A 19,450-nucleotide genomic window follows, 5' to 3' on the forward strand; every position below is an offset into this window, starting at 1 on the left:
GTAATTGGATAATTCTAGAGCTGAAAATATGAGCATATGAGGTCAGAAAAGTGGGTGGGGGCAAAAGTTAAACACTTCATGAAATTCAAATACAGGGCATTGAATAAACATCAAAGTCAATCCTAATTTTTTTTTTTTTTACATTTATTCATTTTTGAGAGACAGAGCACAAGCCGGGGAGGGGCAGAGGGAGAGGGAGACACAGAATCCGAAGCAGGCTCCAGACTCTCGAGCTGTCAGCACAGAGCCCGACGTGGGGCTCGAGCTCACAAACTGCGAGATCATGACCTGAGCAGAAGTTGGACACTTAACCGGCTGAGCCACCCAGGCGCCCCAACATCAAAGTTAATATTAGAAATGAGTTAGGAAGCTTAAAATGTAAAACTTTGAGTTTGAAAGAATAACTTATTTTTTAACTTTTTAACCAACACTTTAAAATTAACTTAATTTTTAACATGTTTAGATCTACTTTAGATATTAAACTGTGATTTCTCTCTATTTGGGCATGTCTCATACACTTTAAGATACACTTAGCCCCTTTGCTGTTGCCACTTAATTAGAAGTCTATAAAGTAAGGCATAGGATGAAGCTGTCTTCAAATCCTAATTTTAGATGGAAGGAGAGCCTCCTTCCCTAATTTATGAAACAGGTATCTTGGGAATTGGATGGATTGAGAACATTCATTGCAAAGCTTTATCCAAAGCATCTAAAGCATACTTTGCTAGGTTTTTTTTTTTTCCCAAATTAAAAAAAAATATTTATTTATTTTGAGGGAGAGCAAGAGCACAAGTGTGGGAGGGACAGAGAGAAGGAGAGACAGAATCCCAAGCACTGCTCCATCAGTGCAAAAGCCCAATGTGGCGCTCAGACTCACAAACTGTGAGATCATGACCTGAGCCAAGGTCAAGAGTCAGATGCTTAACTGTGCCACTCAGGCACCCTTTTTTCTAGTTTGTTAATGAAACAATTGCTGGGCATTTACTAAATACACAGCACTGTATCAGAACAGTAATGTGGTGGAAAAAGCTCGGACTTATAACTGAATATCATTATGTAATTTATTAGCTGTGTAGTCTTGAGCAAGCAAACTTACTTTTCTTGGATTCTTTTTCCTCATCCATAGAATTAGTAGCAGTATGTATGGCATAGGTTCGCGAGGATTGGCTAACAAATATGACACTCTTAGTGGAATCCTAAAACGTAGTAGGTGGTCACATGATAGTACGTGTTATTAGGTACCAGTGTTGTATATACATACAACCACATGTTGATGCTGATACAGATGTTAGAACTTAGCATTTCATTAATAAATGGCTGATAAACTTAAAAATGTCATTTTAATAAGCAAAGATCATCATATTCATCCCTCATTAAGTACACCTGGGGAAAGTAGAACTAAACAAAATTCCCCAGCCTCCATTAAACCTTACCTACTAATATAAAACAAAACAATATAAAACTCTGATGACTGCCCTAGTACTAGGAAGAAAAACCCAGATTTTGTGAAGGTAACAAGTTGATTAGGGTTAAGAGGAGAGTAAGATGTGGGAAAAGTGCAGAGAATTTAATCATTTGACACTGACTTTATAAAAATGGTACATGATTACTATAAAGCATTCAAGCCATATGGCAAAATATAAGGGAAAGGAGCTAGTCACCTAAAATCCCAGTAGCCAGGAATAATCAGGGTTAACAGTTGAGAACCTGTCATTCTAGACCCCTCCTCACGCACATAGGTACCTGAAAGTGTGTAAGTGCGGCTCCCATACTTGATGTACTTTTAAAAATATTTAATTTTACTTAAGTTTAACAATAGCAGAGCTAAAGTGAACCTGAAGGAATTATTACTGAATTTCAGATAAAATCTTTCTTCATCACCCAGGATATTCTTGGGAGAGCTCTTTAAGATTATGAAAGCCATTAGGAGTTGACATATTTGTTTTTTTATTTCATACTTCAAATTGAGACAGAGAGATATTGTCTTTCTTCAGTGAACAGTAAGAGGATTAATGTACTTAGGCTTCCTCCCACCTCTTTTCCCCTCCCTCCGTCTCAGTTTTCAATGGTTTTTGTTGCTAAAATCTATTATAAGTTTTCTTCTGTAACCTGAATTTCCAATTTTTTTTTTTTTTTGTCTTACATCTGAAAGATTTAAATGAATTCTGTGGCCTGGTTTTCTCACACAGTACCACATCTCTGTTTCTTTTATTTTGACGATTCTTCTCGTTACTTCTGTGAATAGACTAGAAACCATCAAATTATACACTTGAAACAAGTGAATTGTTTGGCATATGAATTATGTCTGAATAAAGCTGTGCTACTTTTTACCACAGCTTTTCCATTCATCATTACCGTGGTCAGCTGGATCTTACTGGATAATTTCCTCCTGCTGTTCTTTCCCTCCTTCCTTCCCTCCGTTGTAACAGAGGGGCTCATGTGATGCCCTCTTCCCTGAGTTTTCACGTTTGAGAACGTCTCCTCATCATTCAGCAGGTTCAGCTGGCCATGATATTCCTGAGTGACCCCTGTGTCCTTCGGCACTTTGCAGCCTCTGTTTCATCTTGTTCCGACCTGGATTATTGCTCTGCAAAGCCCTGAGGCCAGTGTGACTTTTGACTATGATTTTTTTTTTCTTCCTGTATAGACTTCCTGAAGAATTGTTTCCTCATACTTGAAGTAAATAGACCATCTCAGTGTTGTTTCTTGTCCTCCCTCCTATAGGTACTGTGTCCTTTTGATCTCCAATTCAGTTCTTTTCCTTTCAGGAAAGTTCTCCTGTATTATATCTTTTTTGTCCTTTTGTTCAGTTTTTCTATTTTAAGAAAATATATCCACTTACAGTGGATATTATTGAATATTCTTTGTCTTTATCATATTTTAAAGTTTCATGTTTTTTGTGTTTCCTTTTGCCTTCATCTATGTTCAGACCTCTTTTCTTGAGGGCAAGGGAGGGCAAAACTTTGTTTTTATTCCCTAATGACGTGACAGTTTCCTTACATTTATGTGCTGTATGTGCTAATGCTGCCAGGCCTTTGCACTCCCTGTGCCCTCTACCTGCAGCACTGTGCCTTGAGATGGTCATGAGGATGCTCCATTCACATCTTTACTCAGATATCCCCTCCTTGCCGAGTCCTTCTGGTACCATCCTGTCTACCCATTTCATTCTTTCTTCTTACCTTATAATCATGTAACTTACAGATTGATCTGAATGTTGATATTTTATACCTTCTTGTACCTACAATTATGTTTGACATGTAGAAAAAGCTTATAAATACTTGTCTGATGGTAGGTCTCACCTACCATGTATATGTACACCATATACCTGGGAGCTGAGCCCATGGTGGGCCATACTCAGCCTCTGTTCTTTTATTTGGGGCAAAAATACGGGCCTGTGGTGAAATCACTTACAAGTTCCTTTTGTCTCAAGTGAGATATAGTGGGACCAGTTTTCCTTTAATTTGTTTATATTGGGACTTGGGTCCCCATATAATAGGTAAACAAAATTCTTAAAGAGAAGGGCCTTTAAGCAAAGGATTTACAGTTAACAGCTCCTTCTTCAATGCAGTATGCATATTCCTTTACTGACAAAAGGGCTCCATAATTTTTAACTTGTTTAAGAACACAGGTTATAAGCTATGAGTTTCATCTATATCCTTAAACAGGAAAAATCATTGCACTGATGCCAGAGGACCTCAACACCATTTGGGGATTTCCCCAAGAATCCCTGCCTAATAGGAATTCATCTTTTATTTATTTATTTTATTTTTTAAATTTTTTTATTTTTTTTTTCCAACGTTTATTTATTTTTGGGACAGAGAAAGACAGAGCATGAACAGGGGAGGGGCAGAGAGAGAGGGAGACACAGAATCGGAAACAGGCTCCAGGCTCCAAGCCATCAGCCCAGAGCCTGACGCGGGGCTCGAACCCACGGACCACGAGATCGTGACCTGGCTGAAGTCGGACGCTTAACCGACTGTGCCACCCAGGCGCCCCAGGAATTCATCTTTTAACTAAGCCACTTAGAAGATCCAAACTTACGGTTTAAACCCAAATTTTCTGTAGTATGTCTTCTATCAGTGGATCCCGAAGTAGTGATTATAGCATGTCCAGGTTTTTAAATCATTTACTACTAACCTATGAGCTCCTTGAGAGCAGGAACTATTTATTACAACTCTAAGATACATAATAGAAGAGTTCCAAGTGTCCCTGGAAGATTTCAGTGAGCAGGAAGTAGGTCCTAAGCTCTCAGCACAGTGGGAAATGTGGAGCTCACAAAGTGATATGATGTAGCTTAAGCTCTTGTTTGCCAACATCTGGAGCACAGCTGTGTCTTAGTCTTTTCACCATCTGTTAATAAAAACTGGAAGAAGTGGAATATGGAGGTCTTGGATACACATACAAGTAAATATTGTGCAAACAGATAAGGTAGTTATAATATGTAAGACGGAAAAGGCCTTCATCGAGCAGGTTTTGACGGTGATTAATTTTAAGTTGCTAGTGAGGCTTCTGCTTGGTGGTATGAATAGTTTGAATGCCCCTGTGTTAGGGAAGACTATGGTAGAATAACTACCTGCTTTGAACTTCAGTTAATCATTCAGTGATTAATTGTGATGGATTATGGCTTACATATTTTTAAGTTGGTTCTTGCTTTCCCAACAGCTGGGAAGAGATGGCTGGTCAGAAGCAACCGTGCTGGCCCCAGATCCTAATGCACATAGGAAGGGGGCCTGGTGTTGTGTGGCCTTTTCATACGTTGCCAGTCCCAGGCGGATGCTAGAAGTTGCCCTTTAAAACTGCGCTTCTATTTCCATCAAGCAGAGGGCTTGCTTTTCTGCCTGGGAATGTGGTGGTGGACTCTGGCTCTCTGCCCTTCCTCTGGAATGAATGCACAACAAATTAGAAAAACAGAAGTGTCCTAGTTCCCCATTCCCCTCCACTGTCTCAGCTTGTTGCTGTGGCACCTCCTGCTTCACCGGCCCTCCCTCAGGCTCTTGGCATGGCTGAGAGGAGCAGATGCCAAGGCCCGGTGGCTGGCACGTCAGGGATTTAGCGACATCTTCCTGCACATGGTGAATCTTTTTTGGGAGGGAGGCTGTCTAAAAAATAACCTGTAGGCACCATAATTAGTGATATAGCATGGCGGATTTTGGGAGAAATTTAACTGTATGAAATTTCAGCTTTCAACGTGGATTGGCTATTTGATTAAGCAGGACATGGTAGCTTTTCTAGGCTATGAGGGAGAGGGGACAGCTTAGTATGGAAGCATGAGGTAGGTTTTCTGTACTCCTGGTGAGAAACCACGTGATGGAGTGAGCAGTCTCCTATGTATCGTTACAGGGAGGAAAGCAAGCTCTCTGGGCTTAAATGTGTTCAATATTTTGCTTTGCCTGTTGGATTTTCTGGTTTCCTCAACAATTAATGGAATATATTCACTTGGATTAGGTTATCTAGGGAGACTGGGATTCTGCTTGTTAGTCATTTAGAAAATATGTGTTTCAGGATTACTTTTAGTGAAAATAAAAGTATACCACAATTTATTGCAGTTCTTTCTAAATTGAAGAATTATTCATGCTGCCACCTGTTGACAGAATTAGAGTGTACATCTAGTCTACTTGGTCAGTAATCCCTGCCTACCAGAATACCAAATCCACATGAAATCTGACTATTCTGTGGAATCTGACTGTTCCACATGGAACAGGGGCTACAAGCAAGCATGTTTAAAGAATACGCACCCACAGCTAGAGTGGCAAATTCTCTTGGGCCCACCTGTGTAACCATAGCCTGTCTAGTCTGAATCTCTTAGTCAGAAGATAACCTCTTAGAATATACTTTTGAATGCTTTATGTATGCGTGCATCTAAGTACTTTCATGTCAAGAATGGCTATTCTTATTTAGAGGCAGATTTTCCATTACAAGATTTACGGATCATGCTTTAAATTCCATACATCTGCTAATTATTTGTTTCCTTTCAGATTCCAATATCCTTGCAATTTGAGACACCAAGGAATTAAATCTTACACCATGAGTAGATCTTTGGAAGAGAACACGGATCAGTGGATGTCAGATGTTAACTAAAGAGCAAAATACCCACATGTTTCCTCACCAAAGTTAAAGTGAACATCTCATGCCCTGATACTGGGACACTCTTGGTTGATAAACAGTTTTCACAGTCTTCATATTGTGATCCTCTGACAATATGTTCATTTAAAAAAACATATGTATGTGGTTGGATAATGACTCTTCGCTAAAAATGGTTTAAAATGTCCTGGTCAGGTTGTACCTTATCCGACAGTCTGTTCTTGGCAGCTGATTGATGTGAGAATTACATCTTTGATTTGTTCAGCCCAACTTGAGACACTGATATAAATCACTTCAAAGGATGCTGCCTTTTAGGACACCATTTCATATTGTGTGCCCTGAAGCTTTACATTAGGATGTGTAAGCTGAAGAATATTCATATCTTAAGAGTCTTGTAGACAGATAACCTCCTCTCCTTACTTCGTGGAGCCTTTGCCTTCTGCCTAACCAGGGTGACACAGAGCCCCTCTCTAGGACCTGTGATCCCCCAGGTTTTTGACTCTGCACCCCAAACTTCTGTGAGAGCCCCAGCCCACTGCCAGGGCCTTTGTGACATCTTCAGAGATTAGGACACCACACCTGCCCTAACAATTACGCTATTTGAAGCTAGTCACTTCCAACTGGGTCTTTTATGTCTGTGATACTTGGTTATTAAGGGAAAGGTAAGCCATCCCTCAGTGTCCTTTTTTCTTCTTTATCCTTTTCTCTTTCTCCATTACTGATTCTCCTCTTCCTCCCCCCCAAATCTTTACTTTTCCACTGTACCCTCTGGGATTCTCTTTCCTTACAACCTTCTCCACCTTCCTCCTCACACCTACTCTGACTCTGCAGAATACCCTACCTTCTGCCTTAAAGTAAACCTGGGTCTCCCCTTCACGTGTGACCTTCCTGTCACACCTCCTGTTATTGAGGAGACTTGTTCTCTTATACGAACATACTGTGTTTGGTGATGGTGATGGCACTATCCTGTCTCCCCACTGCTCCTTTCATACTTTTATAAAGGTTCACACTTACCCGTCATGTCTTTCTTGTTATCAGACTTGCTGTCTGTCCTTTTACCTCCGATCCCACATGGTCTTCATTTTCCCCCAGTGTTGGCTCTTTGCCCCACTTGCCACACCTCCTCCCACCCTGTGCCGGCCGCTGTGCTGGGATTTACATACAGAAATTTGTTTGTTCCTCACAACTTTCTGGATTGGGCATTACCAGGCTCACTTTATGGGTGCAGAGAGGTGGGTAACCAGGGTCGCAACGTGAGCAGGTGGCATAATTGCACCTCAGACCAAGGCAGTGTGTCTCTGGAGCCTGTATTTCTGTCTGCTAAGATATTTTTCCCTAGTGTGCTTCATGTCGTGTGTACCTTCAATGCCTGTCAGTAGGGAATTGGTTAAATTGTGGTTCATCCAAACCATGGAGTACTCCACAGTTATTAGAGCAAGAGAGCAATGCGTATGTATAGAAAAGAATCTCCAAGATCTATGAAAAGAAAAAAGCAAGGTGCAGAACATTTGTGTATGTGTGGAGAGAATCTGACATGTCTGTGCCTGCAGCACCCCGAAGCCACGCAGGATTTGGATTTCTCCAGTCGTTTTGTATACTGACTGCTGTATACTGTATACTGTATACTGTATAGTAGACTATTGACTACTGTAGCTGTCACGAGCAGGTATTTCTCACAGGCTGCCCCGTGGGAGGAAGACAGCATCATGTGGTATGTGATGTGTGATTCTGGAGTCAGCACTCGGTTCTTAAATGTGTGGTCTTGGGCAAGTCACTTAACTTTTCTGAGCCTCAGTTTTTACAACTTTAAAATGGGGATGATACCCATCTTGCAGAATAATTGTGACTTTTCAGATGATATTTATTCATTGATTCAACAAATATTTATTCAGCACCTATTATGTGCCAGGCACTGTTCTAGGCACGAAGGATGTAGCAGTAAACAGCTTTAAAGGTTCTGCTCTCATTTAGGTAACATCCTAGTGAGAGTAGAAACACTTACAAAATAAAGTAGATCATGTGCTATAAAAGATGTTGAAATCTATGAAGAGAAAACCGAAAAAGAGGGGCGGGTGTGAATAGGGGTGCGGTGGGTGGGGCGCAGGTTTAGTTGAACAGGATGGTTAGAAAAGTCCTCACTGACAAGGCATGTTTTGAGCGAAGACTTGTAGGAGCCGAGGGCACACAGAGATACCTACAGCAAGAGCCTGTCACGCCGAGGGGACATAAGCTACTTGTCCAAGGTGGGAATGGACTTACCGGTTTGAGAACAGCAAGGATGTCAGGTGACGTGGGGTGACGGACAGGGATGCTAGGTGAGAGACGTAACAGGAGTGAGAGTAGGCCGTTTAGGCCCCTGCACAGTTTCAGATTTCCTTCTGCATAAAATCTATCTGGCACAGCAAATAGTGGCCGTGATGATGAGGATGCTACCAGGATGCTCTGCTCTTGGGGTGGAAGTAAGATAGATGGGGTGACGTTTAGGATTCTTTCAACAATTATTTTTCATACCTGTGGAAGAACAGCATAGTGTAAGAGAGAGGGGGCACTTCCAAGACCAGAGACCTGGTCCTCAATCCTGTTCTGCTGCTGATCCTCACTGAATGCCAGCTTCATCTGTTACACGGAGGGTGATTGTTCCCGCTCTGCCCACCTCATAGGGCCGATGTGCAGAGTAAGAGAGAAGTAAATGTCTATAAATGCTTTGTGAACAGCAGACTACAATACATAGGAAGCACACATGGTGTGTTTGCTGATTGGACATGGACTCAGGAGCCACTGACAGTTGCCTCGTCTGTGCGAATGTTCCCCAAAATGAGGCACTCACTTAACGAGAAAGACTGCACAGCTGTCACATTTCTTTTTCACGTTTATTTGTTTACTTTTGTGTGTGTGAGAAAGAGAATGGGAGTAGGGGAGGGGCAGAGAGAGAGAGAGAGAGAGAGAGAGAATCCTAAGCAGGCTTTGCGCTGTCAGCACAGAGCCCAACGCGGGGCTCTAACCCACGAACCACAAGATGGTGACCTGAGCTTACCCGACTGAGCCACCCAGGCGCCCCAGGCCGTCACATTTCTTCAATTGGATTCCGTGTTATAGTTAACGCAGGCTGCAAATGGATTAGTTCCTTGGAACTTAATGTCCCGTTGCCACATCAAGGTACACATGTGTTGTCAGCAGCTTAAGGCTGAACCTTTGCACTGAATTTACCAGTTTCACTTTCACCCAGATCAGAGCTCATCATGATGACGTATTGAACTGGATCAGGAAAGTAGACTTAAGGTGCTTTACTATTCAAAAAACGAGGTAGGTGGTGTGCCAGGTTCAGAGCTTGCCTGGCACAGCACCCTTTTGATGGGTGGGTTCCAGAATGTGCAGTCTGTGCAGGCTAATAACTAGAGGTGCTGGGCTCTAGTTATGGTAGAGAGCACAGAGCACCAGTGACTCCCCAAGCTAGCAAATCTCAGGAAAGGAATTAAATAGAAGCCAGCTGGGGGATGAGGACCTTTCCTTCACGCTGAACTGGGAAACCAGTTGAGCCCCCAGGAGAGCTCTACCTAGAGCAGCAGCGGCCATTTATTGAGTGCTCACTCTGTGCGTAACACTTTACATCTTGAACATTCTAGAAAGATTGTCTCTCTTAATCCTCAAAACAGCCATGCAGTAGGCATTACCTTTTGTTATGGACTGAGTTGTGTCCCCTGCCCCCGCCACCTTAAATTCATCTGTTGGAAGTCCTGACCCCTAGTACCTTATAATTTGACTCTTTTTTGGAGATAAGGTCACTGAAGAGGTAATTAAGTTAAATGAGGTCATGAGGGTGGGCCCTAATCTGCAATGACTAGTGTAATGTCCTTATAAGAAGAGGAAGTTAGGATACAGACACACATCGAGGAAAAATCCTATGGGAGACACAGGGAGAAGGAAGCTATCTGCAAGCCGAGTGAGGCCTCAGAAGGAACCAACCCTCCCTGACACCTCGATCTCAGACTTTTAGCCTCCAGGACCATGAGACCTTAAATCTCTGTTGTTCAAGCCACCTATTCTGTGGTACTTTGTTATGGCGACCCCAGCAAATTGATACGCCCTTGTTTTATATCTGAGAAAACTAAGGACCAGAGAGATTACACAAAGCTGGTGGATGTTCTTGCAGTTCTGGCTAGGGAGAACTGGGAATGAAGTCCAGGTGTGTGTGGTTCCAGACACGTCCCACTGAGCCCTGAGGTTTCTGGCTTACTGCTGCTTCTCCTCGCTTTTGAAACCACAGCTGGCATCCAGATCTTTGCCCACTGTTCTGTTATACTGTACTTTCCCTTGCCACACCACTTTTTTTTACAGGTAAGATCCTGGACAGGAATAGCATAAACAGGTGGCTTGAGTTAGGGGCTTAGTGAATCTGGAAAGATTTGTCTCTGGGAATTTCCTTCCCAGTTCTCCTCTTGCCATGAAACTGAGGTAAAGAGGATTCTCTGCAAAGTGCTTTTGTACCTGTTTAAAAGAAGTGTTGAAACTTCCCCCGAATGGGATAGATACAAGTAGTTAGTTTTGCACTTACACTGTTGCTGTCACTGAGAAGTTTGGTGGTTCTTAACCAGTCCGAGTCACCTAGATAACTTTAAAAAAATACCTAAGTCCTGCTCCTGCTCCCAGATGATCCATTCTAGGAAGAATGGTATGGAATCTGAGTACCCGTAAGCTCTTCTTCCCCCCTTGTAAGTCTTCTCTGATAATGTTGATGTGCCCCATCAGATGGACAACCCTTAAAGTTGTGGAATGACTTATTTCTCTTGTTGGTACTTCTGAACCATAAAAATGGTTGCATTCCAACAACATTAGCATCTTAAAATATAACTCTTACATTTTAGCTTTCATTATGTAGGCTTCTGTATTTTCCATGGTTCTTTCAACTTTAACACATTTTGAGGATGGGAGGCTATCCTCATTTTGAGGATGGGAGGTTTTCTGTCCTAACAGAAAACCTCTAAGCCACAAGAATTAATGATTCTCTGGTCATTAGTGGGTCTGAATATGAAAGCCTAGAAGGTAGACACTACCTAACATTTTTGAAATCTGTTTCGAGTTTATTTGGTACACAGTTGCATTTTCCACCCATTCCTCCAGAGGGCACCAGAGTTCAGAAACAGTTGTGGGGGAGTTGAACAGACTGGTCTTTAGGCTAGAAACTTTAGCCGATAAGATTTGACCTTTTATTTGTGGGAGGAACTGTGTATTCTCTTTCAGAGCTTCCTATTCTTTGTTGACACTGTACTCAGTTTCTATATTTTATGCAAAGGATAAAGAACAATGTTTTATTGTCAGGATAGTGGCTAGTGATGCTGAGAACCCCAGGACAGGGACTGAGGCTGAGAACTCAGGTCCTCAGAGGAGTGATTTCTAAAATTCTTTGTGCACAATTTTCAGTAAAAATGTTTACTTTGTATCTTCAGTATATGGATATGTGTGAATTATGTGCATATACAGTTTTACTACCATATACCTTATAAAATGCACTCTCCAAACTAGAATCTGAAAAACAGTGAACAAAACAATGCAACAGAGGCTCTGTTTTCTTTTCATACTCTAGCAAGGGTCCCTTTGGAAGCCACTGATTTAGAAAATGACTTTTCCTTGAAAAAGGATTTGGGGAAAGCATAGAGATTGATCTTGGGGTTGTTTTGGCTGCAGGCCTCTAAATCTAACTCCAGTTGTCAATTTGAAAAATTTTTTTTTATTTTTGAGAGAGAGGAGAGAGCATGAACAGGGGATGGGCAGAGAGAGAGGGAGACACAGAATCCAAAGCAGGCTCCAGACTCCTGAGCTGTCAGCACAGAGCTCGACATGGGGCTCAAGCCCACGAACCATGACATTATGACCTGAGCAGAAGTTGGATGCTTAACTGACTGAGCCACCCAGGTGCCCCTCCAGTTGTCACTTTGGAGCCTTCATGAAGAGTGGGCTCTGCAGGGAAAGCTAGGACCTGGCAGTCAGGGAAAGAGTGCCCTTCTGGGGAAGGCTCACTGCCCTCACTTTGCTGGAATTTCAGTTTAGAATGTCCCAGGTACAGTGCCAGAGAATAACAAAGGGAGTAAGGCATATCTTAAATCCCATTTCAGGAAACCCATCTTCTAAAGCAGACTGTGGTGCACAGTGTAGGGGAACTTAGGCTAAAGTTGACTAATGGACTTAAGTCTGGGGCTCCAGGTTTGCTACCAAAGTTCTCTCTGCAGCATCCCCAGTCTGACCTAGAGTGAGCTGTTGGAGAAAGGGAGATGGAAAAAAGGACCTGGTTGAGGGTATGTGTAGTATTCAATAAGGAATTTGGTGGAAAAGTAAAGGAGGCATGGTTTTATCTGGACTCTTCTGAGACTCCTTGCCTACCATCCAGCCTATGTAGCCATAGATTGAATTGAGCCATGAGGGCCCACTTGGGGCCAAATCTTGCTCCTTGGTGACCCAGAGAGTATCACGTTATTATCTGCCTGGTAGTTATCATATATTTGAAGCTCCAGGATACATCCAGTTGCTGTGAAGCCCCAATTCTAAAATTAAGTTTCTTTTTGAACTTAATAATCAAAAGAGAGGCCGCTTAATAAGTTCATATGTAAGCAGTCAAGCCATTCCATAATAGAAAGAAAAAATTACATAATGAGTTTACAGAGCTTGACAGAGTCCTATAATTTCACAGAATTAAACTGGGATTTTAAAGTAAGGCAACTGGTCAAATAAGTATGGCCACTGAACAGAAGACTAGAAGACAGCTACCCTAGTGTTACATGGAAATGTTTGCCCACTGTGTGCCAGTGTTAAGGCCACGTCTCCACAGTGTGCTTGACCTTAGGCAGATACAGTTTGACCTTTCATTTCCCTAAATGTTAAGTAATCATAACTTGGTCTAACAAATTATATTGAGATTTGAAAAAAATCCACTTAGCAGTGGATTTAAGGGCAGAATTTTGTTTCCATTCTGAAAGCACTGTATGCTCAATTAAAAAAAAAATGAGAAACTAGAAGAGTAGAAAGGAATCCCCCATCTTCCCACTGCAAAGAAAACCACCATGAACGTACTTCTTGTATAGTTTCCCAGTGTGTGGGTGCCTTTTTTGTGAAGAGGATGCTTAGCCAGAGAGTCACTCTGGGAGGAGGGAGACAATGCTGGGCTATTGGCTCAGGCAACACCTGGGCTGCAGGATTAGAAGTACCTATTTCTAAGGGTGCCTGGGTGGCTCAGTTGGTTAAGCATCTGACTTTGGCTCAGGTCATGATCTCACGGCTCGTGGGTTTGAGCTCCACGCCAGGCTCTGTGCTGACACCTTGGAGCCTGGAGCCTGCTGCAGACTCTGTCTCCCTTTCTCTCTGACCCTCCTACATTCACTTTGTCTCTTTCTCTCTCAAAAATAAATAAGCATTTAAAAAAATTAGAAATAACCTATTTCTCTGTTGAAGCCAGTCCAAATGCATTAATGGGTCATGGGAGGACAGCATACAAGAATGTGAAGGCAGTTTCTTCTGGGAGCCTGTGATTACCTTGTGTTAGCCATGTGATAGCTAATGAACTGAGATCTGCCCTGCAAGATAAGCTTTTTCCCACCTCTGTTTGAACTTGCCTTTTCTTTCCCTGTCATAACAATAGAGTTGAACACATGCCCCAGGTTTGGTGCTCTCTATTCTTGTGTCTTTTTGGAAAAGATGTAACTTCATCTTCTGTAATAAACAACATCACAGGTTAGACACTATGGGGACAGTTGGATAATTTTCCTTATTGGAGAAATTAGAAAATAAGCTCCAAGGGAAGCGTGGAGCTTCCAGTTTCTCGCACCCCCCTCCCCCATCTACTGCAGAGCAATCCTTTTATCAAATACGACAAGAGCAAATTACTAGAAAAATTAAAAGAAAACCACAAATTCAACCATAAATTTTAGATTCACTAGGCTTGAAATTACTGTGGAATTGCTATAAAATTCCTAAATGCTTTTTCTCATTTCTGTGGTTACTGTACTAGATTGCAGACCACATGTTGAGTTTTGTAAGAGTGGGGAATGGAGAAAAAAATATATACGTGTATATGTATATATAATTTTGGGGATAGCCTATGAATAATATACTTATCAGCTGTTAAAGCTATAAAAGGACACAAATATAATTTTGTTCCTTCACTTCTTTAACAGAAGAGGAAATGGAGGTGATATAACTTGCCTAGGGTTACATGAGTAGTTAAGAGCAAAGCTAGAACTGGTTTAGTGTTTTTTTAGTTTAGTATACTCTCTGCTTGTGTCATGTGACCCCTTAATCTTTCAGTGTCCCAAATGCCAAAACTGGGTTTTAAAGTAGCCTATTTTCTTCTAGCGTTAAATTTAAGGAGGTAGACATAAATGTCTGATAAAAACTTCATTCTGGGTGACATATGTATAGATTTGATTATTCTGTCACTGAAAATATTTCACTGACTCATTGGAATTGGGAAATGTCTTGCATTTGATATGTTTTGTTTTTGGCATTTAGGTTTTCCTAGGACATTAGTACAGGCTGAAGCCCTGGACAGAATCTGCGAGCTGGATCTAGTGATCACTTTGAACATTCCATTTGAAACACTCAAAGACCGTCTCAGCCGACGTTGGATTCACCCTCCCAGTGGAAGGGTGTATAACCTGGACTTCAATCCACCTCATGTGCATGTAAGACTATACAGGGCCCTTTGACAGACTGACAAGAAAGAGGCACAGCATTTCGGTTGTAAAGTATAGGAAGGATATGAATAGATGATTCAAAAAAGAACAAATCTACATGGCCAAATGTATTTGAAATTTCTCATTCACTAGTGGTCAAAGAAGGCAAATTCAAGTTTATAACATCTATTGCTGGTGGGGATCTGAGAAAAATGATACTCTCATCTTTATCAGACCTAGTATTTGTAGTCTTTTTAAAAAGCAATCTAGCAATGTACATTAAAAATTTTTTTTAATGTTTATTTTGAGAGAGAGAGACAGAGTGTGAGTGGGGGAGGGGCAGAGAGAGAGGGAGACACAGAATTCAAAGCAGGCTCCAGGCTCTGAGCTGTCAGTACAGAGCCTGATGTGGAGCTTGAACTCACAAGCTGTGAGATCATGACCTGAGCTGAAGTCGTCACTGAACCGACTGAGCCACCCAGGCGCCCCTACATTAAAATTTTTATTTCATTCAACCCACCACTGGCAGTAGGTTATGGAAATGAAAGCACTAGCAGGTAAGATCATGTACACAGTGTCGCTTATTCCAGTGTTGATTTTAGGGAAAAACAAAACAATCTGAAAACAAAAATGAATGCTCATTTGCAGGGGATGATTAAATGAATTAGAGAATATCTACGTCTTGTAGTCAGTAAAAAGAAAGACTTCGTGTTATATACTTTGACCTGAAGAAACATTTCCTCCAGGTGTATTACTGAATATGAAAAGCAAATAGCACAATGATTCCATTTTTGTAAAACAGTGGCTGTCTTTCTTTACACATATCTGTTTGTGTGTGTGTTTATAAGTGCTCTCTGGCTTCATAAGACCAGGGATAAATGGTTAACACTGGGTCTGGATGAAGAACTGGGGTTAAAGTGGGCGGGGTCATGGGAGAGATGGGAGTAAGGATGTAAAGGGGGAAGACTAGAGGAATAGCAAGTTCAAAAAAACAGCATGTTTACATAAAATAAGCATGTATAAAGGTACATGTTTAAAGAAATTTCTTTATTTTTTTAAATGTTTATTTTATTTTTGAGAGAGAGAGAGTGTGTGTGCAGTGGGTAAGGGGCAGAGAGAGAGAGGGGGAGAGAGAATCCCAAGCTGGCTCCATGCTGTCAGCATAGAGCCCAACGTGGGGCTCGATTTCATGAACTGTGAGATCATGACCTGAGCCAAAATCAAGAGTCAGACGCTTAACCGACTGAGCTACCAGGTGCCCCAAGAAACTTTTTAAGTTAATGAACTCATTTAAAGAATTACTCTTCTTTCTGGTAATGATAGGAATTAGTTCAATATGATTCTTAACTCCAATTATGGGGAGGCAGATAGTATTATTTTTAATCCTCCAAATGTGAAAAAGGTGACAGTTGTATCTTATTGGATTAATGTGTATGGAATAGGTAGACCTGAATATCAATAGAGTCAATAATTACTGCAGAAAACCATCTTCAAGAGAGTAAGGATGCCTTCCCAGCTCATGAGCGCCATTGATAAAGTTCCAGTGAGTCTTATTCATTTGGGCGAAATGAACTAGTTGCCTTTTGAAGTCTTTTTTTTTCTTTTTCACGTTTGTTTATTTTTGAAAGAGCATGAGTTGGGGAGGGGCAGAGAGCGGAGACACAGAATCCAAAGCAGGCTCCAGGCTCGGAGCTGTCAGCACAGAGCCTGATGAGGGGCTCGAACCCACGAACGATGAGATCATGACCTAAGCTGAAGTCGGTGCTTAACTAATTAAGCTACCCCAGTGCCCCAGAAATCTTTTTAAAAATATAGTAAATACTTCTGGAATTCCTGTATTAGGTCCCTTCCTCCTTTCTTTTTCAAGAAGCTAGTAGAGGGGGAAAAATGATGGAGGGGAAAAGAGGGTTCTGAATCTGCACTGAAGTCCAACACAGATGCTTCACATTTTAGCTCCTCCTAGCCCTGCTGAAGCAAAGATTCTCTTAAAGTTTGAGAACCTTTAATATTAAGTTGCTTTCCAAACCTGTAGTTATTACAGTGCTGCCCCCAAAGTCAGCAGTGGAAGTGCTAGTCTGGGCTACCTCTACCAGCCACTGTGGCCAGGCTGTCCTGGAAGGAGGGATGCTGTCACCCCAGCATCATTCTGCTCGTTCTAGAAGTAGTTGTTGTATTCACTGGTGCTCTGAGGTCCTAGAAATGACTTCTGAGCTTTGCAACCATAAGTAAAGGAGATGAAAGTAGAGGTGATGTACAGCTTTCCCCCACCCTCATCTCTCCTGTTGTGTCAGGGTAACAGCCATGGAATACACATGTGATGATTATGGGGCTCACCAACAAATCATAAGCATAAATTATGTACCCAAGGCCCTGAGCTGTAATGGAATTTTAGTGTGTTTCAAATTTATAGCTGGTTTCTGATTATCCAGTTGAGTTGCCTGAACCTTTTGGTTCTGCTCTAGCCTGCCTTTTGGCAGATTTATTTCATGTGACTATCTCCCCTGGTGGGTAATAGCCGTGGACACAGGAGGCAAGATCTTCTTATGTGCACGTTGCCATTTTTAAGTAGATATGTTTCCTGAGAAGGTTAAAATATGTCAAAAATCAGGTTCTTAGAATTGCAGCTTTTCAGTTCTCGGAATGTTTGTTCTTGTTTATCATAGGTATATGATTCATGCCTATTTAATCTACCTTTAGGCAAGTCATTATGTGATCTAGTAAAATAGCCTGAGTAAGATTAATCTCAGAAAAGGATTTGAAAGCTAGCAGAGGTAGGAGAGAGATACCTTCTCCTAGATCAGTGTTCTCCTAAGTAAACCACCTGGTTCTTTGAGATGATTTATTTTCCTTATTAACAGCTCAAACTTTAGAAAGCAAGGCTGTTTTAGGAATATTTAGAGGGCCAGAGTAATAGTGTCTAAAGGTCGTTTATTGTTGGGGGAGGCAGCATGGAGTTTTAAACTATAAATTGAAAACATCATTTATCAGTAGCAGTGTAACATGTTCAGAAAGATCTGAGAAGTTAATAACGATTTCATGTCAGCTCTCAATGGATAAGGTTAACATACTGTTAAAAATGTTATTTCTTTTTTTCAACTACTTTCACTATTACCATTGTCATCAGGCCTAATTCATCATGTGGGAGGGGTCAAAGGCGAATACATGGGTTTTGCATAGGAAAGTTTTTCATCTATGGAATGGCCCAGCTATTGGCCGTATTAACTGGTTTCTCTGGTATTTGTAGGGGATTGATGACATTACTGGTGAACCATTAGTCCAGCAGGAGGATGATAAACCTGAAGCAGTTGCTGCCCGGCTAAGACAGTACAAGGATGTGGCAAAGCCAGTCATTGAATTATACAAGTGAGTGTGCTTCAACATTTTCATGGCGGAGGGCCAATTAAAACAGTATGGTGCCCAGTGGGAAGGACACTGGACTGAGGTAGGGTAGTGTTTCTTTAAGCTAGATAAATCCTAAAGGCCCAGTTCCTCCCTGCAGGTCAGGTGAAATGTTGGGGGTTGTACATGGGAGATATAGTCCAGTTCTTTTATGCTGAAATTCTTGTAATACAAGGACCGAAACCTGATCCTCTCTGTCTGGTTGTAAAATTACGTGTAGAATTATATTCATCTTTCTTTTTAAGGAGCTGAAATAATGGTTTATATTTTGACACTCCCACGTATGTCATTTGGATGGAAGATTAGAAGGGACCTCTTGACTAGCTATGTCTAGGAGGGAATTTAACCAAAGGAAAAGAAAAAGCTAAAACTATAAGGTACAGATGGCAGATTCATATGGTTCCGGGGGCCAGGCAGGTATTGGAAATGAGTGTCAAACCTGGTATGGCTGTGTTAATCTGGGCAGGTGAGTGACAGTTGAACTGTACAGCTGCTGTATGATGTTCAGCCAATTATTACCACAGGGGCACTCAGACCCAGAGTGGCTAGTGATACCTATTTCTCAGGAGAAGCAGAAATCTGGCTTTGTGTGTATGTGGGAGCGGGGTGTGTGTGTGTGTGTGTGTGTGTGTAAATCCCAATTTTTAAAACTATTAGCAACAGATAACATTTTTAACAGCGTGCAAACCAAACAAAACCCATTTGCAGACTGCATTCAGGACAGCTGTCTACAGCCTCCGCTATAAATCAATTTCTGACCCTTCAGCTCCCAAATAATTTAGCAGGCCTTTAGATTAGAAGTTCCTGATCATGTTACTATGATCTATCCTGTGTTTTGTGATCTGTTGTAAGTAACAAGGGTTTTATAGTACCAAAATTTGTCAATGATCTGTTTTGTTTTGTTTTAAAATTTTTAATGTTTATTTATTTTTGAGGGAGAGAGAGACAGAGTGAGGGGAGGGGTAGAGAGAGAGGGAGACACAGAATCCGAAGCAGGCTCCAGGCTCCGAGCTGTCAGCACAGAGCTGGACACGGGGCTCAAACTCAGGAACCTTGAGATCGTGACCTGACCCGAAGTCAGATGCTTAACTGACTGAGCCACCAGGTGCCCCAGTGATCTGTTTTTTGAAAGTGTGTACTGAGGCAAATTTGGTATTGTCCATATAATGTTATTCTTGGATATGTTTTTCTTTTTTTTCTTTTTTTTTTTAATTTTTTTTAACGTTTATTTATTTTTGAGACAGAGAGAGACAGAGCATGAACAGGGGAGAGGCAGAGAGAGAGGGAGACACAGAATCTGAAATGGGCTCCAG

The 19,450-nt window shown here is 41.6% G+C and overlaps 1 protein-coding gene across 6 annotated transcripts in view; it reads left to right on the top strand.

Annotated features, from left to right (window-relative positions):
• Nucleotides 1-19,450, top strand: part of AK4 (adenylate kinase 4) — a 72,856-nt gene that overhangs the window by 48,434 nt on the left and 4,972 nt on the right. For all 6 annotated transcript variants that reach the window (XM_027058975.2, XM_027058977.2, XM_053214189.1 and 3 more), the window contains 2 exons: nucleotides 14,575-14,747; nucleotides 17,983-18,101. In XM_027058975.2, the coding sequence (XP_026914776.1) occupies nucleotides 14,575-14,747; nucleotides 17,983-18,101 (292 nt within the window). The remainder of the gene's footprint in view (nucleotides 1-14,574; nucleotides 14,748-17,982; nucleotides 18,102-19,450) is intronic.

This window comes from Acinonyx jubatus, chromosome C1 (genome assembly GCF_027475565.1).
Source record: "Acinonyx jubatus isolate Ajub_Pintada_27869175 chromosome C1, VMU_Ajub_asm_v1.0, whole genome shotgun sequence".
In the NCBI taxonomy this organism is placed as follows: domain Eukaryota; kingdom Metazoa; phylum Chordata; class Mammalia; order Carnivora; family Felidae; genus Acinonyx; species Acinonyx jubatus.